The sequence below is a fragment of the Phytophthora parasitica genome (assembly GCF_000247585.1).
Source record: "Phytophthora parasitica INRA-310 unplaced genomic scaffold supercont2.64, whole genome shotgun sequence".
NCBI lineage: Eukaryota > Oomycota > Peronosporomycetes > Peronosporales > Peronosporaceae > Phytophthora > Phytophthora nicotianae.
Genome location: NW_008649050.1, coordinates 208,453 through 210,306, shown reverse-complemented (window position 1 = coordinate 210,306; position 1,854 = coordinate 208,453). Strand labels below are relative to the sequence as shown.

Below are 1,854 nucleotides of genomic sequence, written 5' to 3'. Positions count from 1 at the left end.
ATGTCTCCAGACGATCAGCTTCGCCATCGGAGATTACTGTTGATTATGAATTATTCGAATGTAAGTACAGAGTCAAGTGAAGGTGGGGGGGGGGGATCTGATAGGCAAGCCATGAACACTGATTCAGTTTTATTTCCACTCTTGACTTTTCTTTCTAGTACTCAAGTCTGAACAACAGTAGAGCTATTTGTCATGAACGCAACGTCGTTCATTGTAATCACTGTGGCCGCAATCGTCTGTCTGGGAAACCTCAGCACTGTAACAAGCACTGCAGATCTACCAGTGGGTCGTACCAACGCGACCACCCCAAGCAACTCAAACGAGAACGAGGAGAGATCTGTGCTCAACCTAGGCTGGCTTAGGTCGGGTTTTAAGAATACTCCCAATCTGAAGACTGTACCGGCGAATGGGCCACCCACAAGTGGGGTGGAGGGTATTCTGGGGAAGGCGTCTCAGCTCAAACCACGGTCAATGACTCAAAACGAGATAACAAAGGCTCAGCGTCTGGTGGAGAAGAGTCCAGAACTTCGCAAGATGAAATCGCTTGTCGGTACAAACCCCCAAACGTTCTCGAAGGAGCAAGTCAAGAGCATGCAAGCATTTGTGAAAAAGAATCCGAAGACAGATCCTGCAGCGCTTTTTGCCATTTTGGGAATCTTAGGGATCAACGTTGCGGGTGCTATTGCAGCTATCGTGAGTTTAGTGAAGAAACCTAAAGACTGATGGAGACGCATACCGAGGCATTTTAATGATGAAGTAGCCGGTTCGCATGGACTACGTTTTTGTACGATATTTTAGATAGCATCCAGAAGGCCTTGTTTATGGCATGGTTTCCAAACATCATGAGTCTCTCAACTGCTTCATACATGAGACAACCTCCTGGAGGTCTAAACTAATATCATGTTACATTTTCTCTTTGTTCCTTCTACACCACGATTAGGGAGCTTTTTGTCTTGCGTTAGAACAGCATTTACACAGCTGTCATGCCAAACGGAGTCTGTACATTTGACAGTAAAAAGAAATTACCATAGCATTAGTAGAACGGAGAGCAACATTATTCTCACCGTGCCTGTCTTTCATTACAGCTTAACCATACCAGCAAGAGCGACAGCAGTGGCTATATATGTGGCTACACGCTATATATACGCCTACATCAAATATGGCGATGACTCCGCAGAGTCTCACTGCTAACATGATAAAAATTCAGCGGGATTGACGAGATGACCATCATGTGCGACAGCTACTCCACACCAATTAAGCTGACGTTCCTACTGCCTACTCACTAAGCAACCTACTCTTGTATCAGTAGATTTTGTAAATAACAATAATCCTGGGGTGGCAATTAGAAGAGTTGTATGGGCAGCCTCACACACAAAGTAACTTTCAGATTACATCACGGCGCATAGCATCTACAAAACTTAAGAGCTACGACGACTAAGCATCAAAATTAGAGTTCCCACTAATTAATAGTGTCTTACTGCGTTGCTTCGCCTGAGATACATATATAAACATAATAAACATTAACTGGTCAGCACAAAGCCAGTAGCGATGATGGGATGATATTCTTCAGCGAGCCTACCCGTCGCGCTTTCTCTTTGTCTCGATATTATACCTACTATTTGACTGTCAAAAATTTCATTATATTTGACCATACAAAGTCAGTGCGTCTTTATTTGTACTTGTTGCGGCTAACGGTTACCTACGCCCAAGTTTCCGCACTGCTGCAATCTTGCCTGCGGCCATACAAAAGTTGGTGTGGCCCTTGAAGTAAATATAAACTAGAGAATATCTTTAGTTCATTTTAACTGACCGCATTGAGACGAATGCAAGTAAAGACTAGCTAGGCACCATTAT

At 43.8% G+C, this 1,854-nt stretch overlaps 1 protein-coding gene across 1 annotated transcript; it reads left to right on the top strand.

Moving 5' to 3' along the window:
• Window positions 1-192: 192 nt before the first annotated feature.
• PPTG_17045 (hypothetical protein) lies at window positions 193-723 on the top strand (the record flags this gene model as incomplete). Its single annotated transcript, XM_008914884.1, has 1 exon — window positions 193-723. The coding sequence occupies one exon, from the start codon at window positions 193-195 to the stop codon at window positions 721-723; it is 531 nt and encodes a 176-aa protein (XP_008913132.1).
• Between the last annotated feature and the right edge of the window lie 1,131 nt (window positions 724-1,854).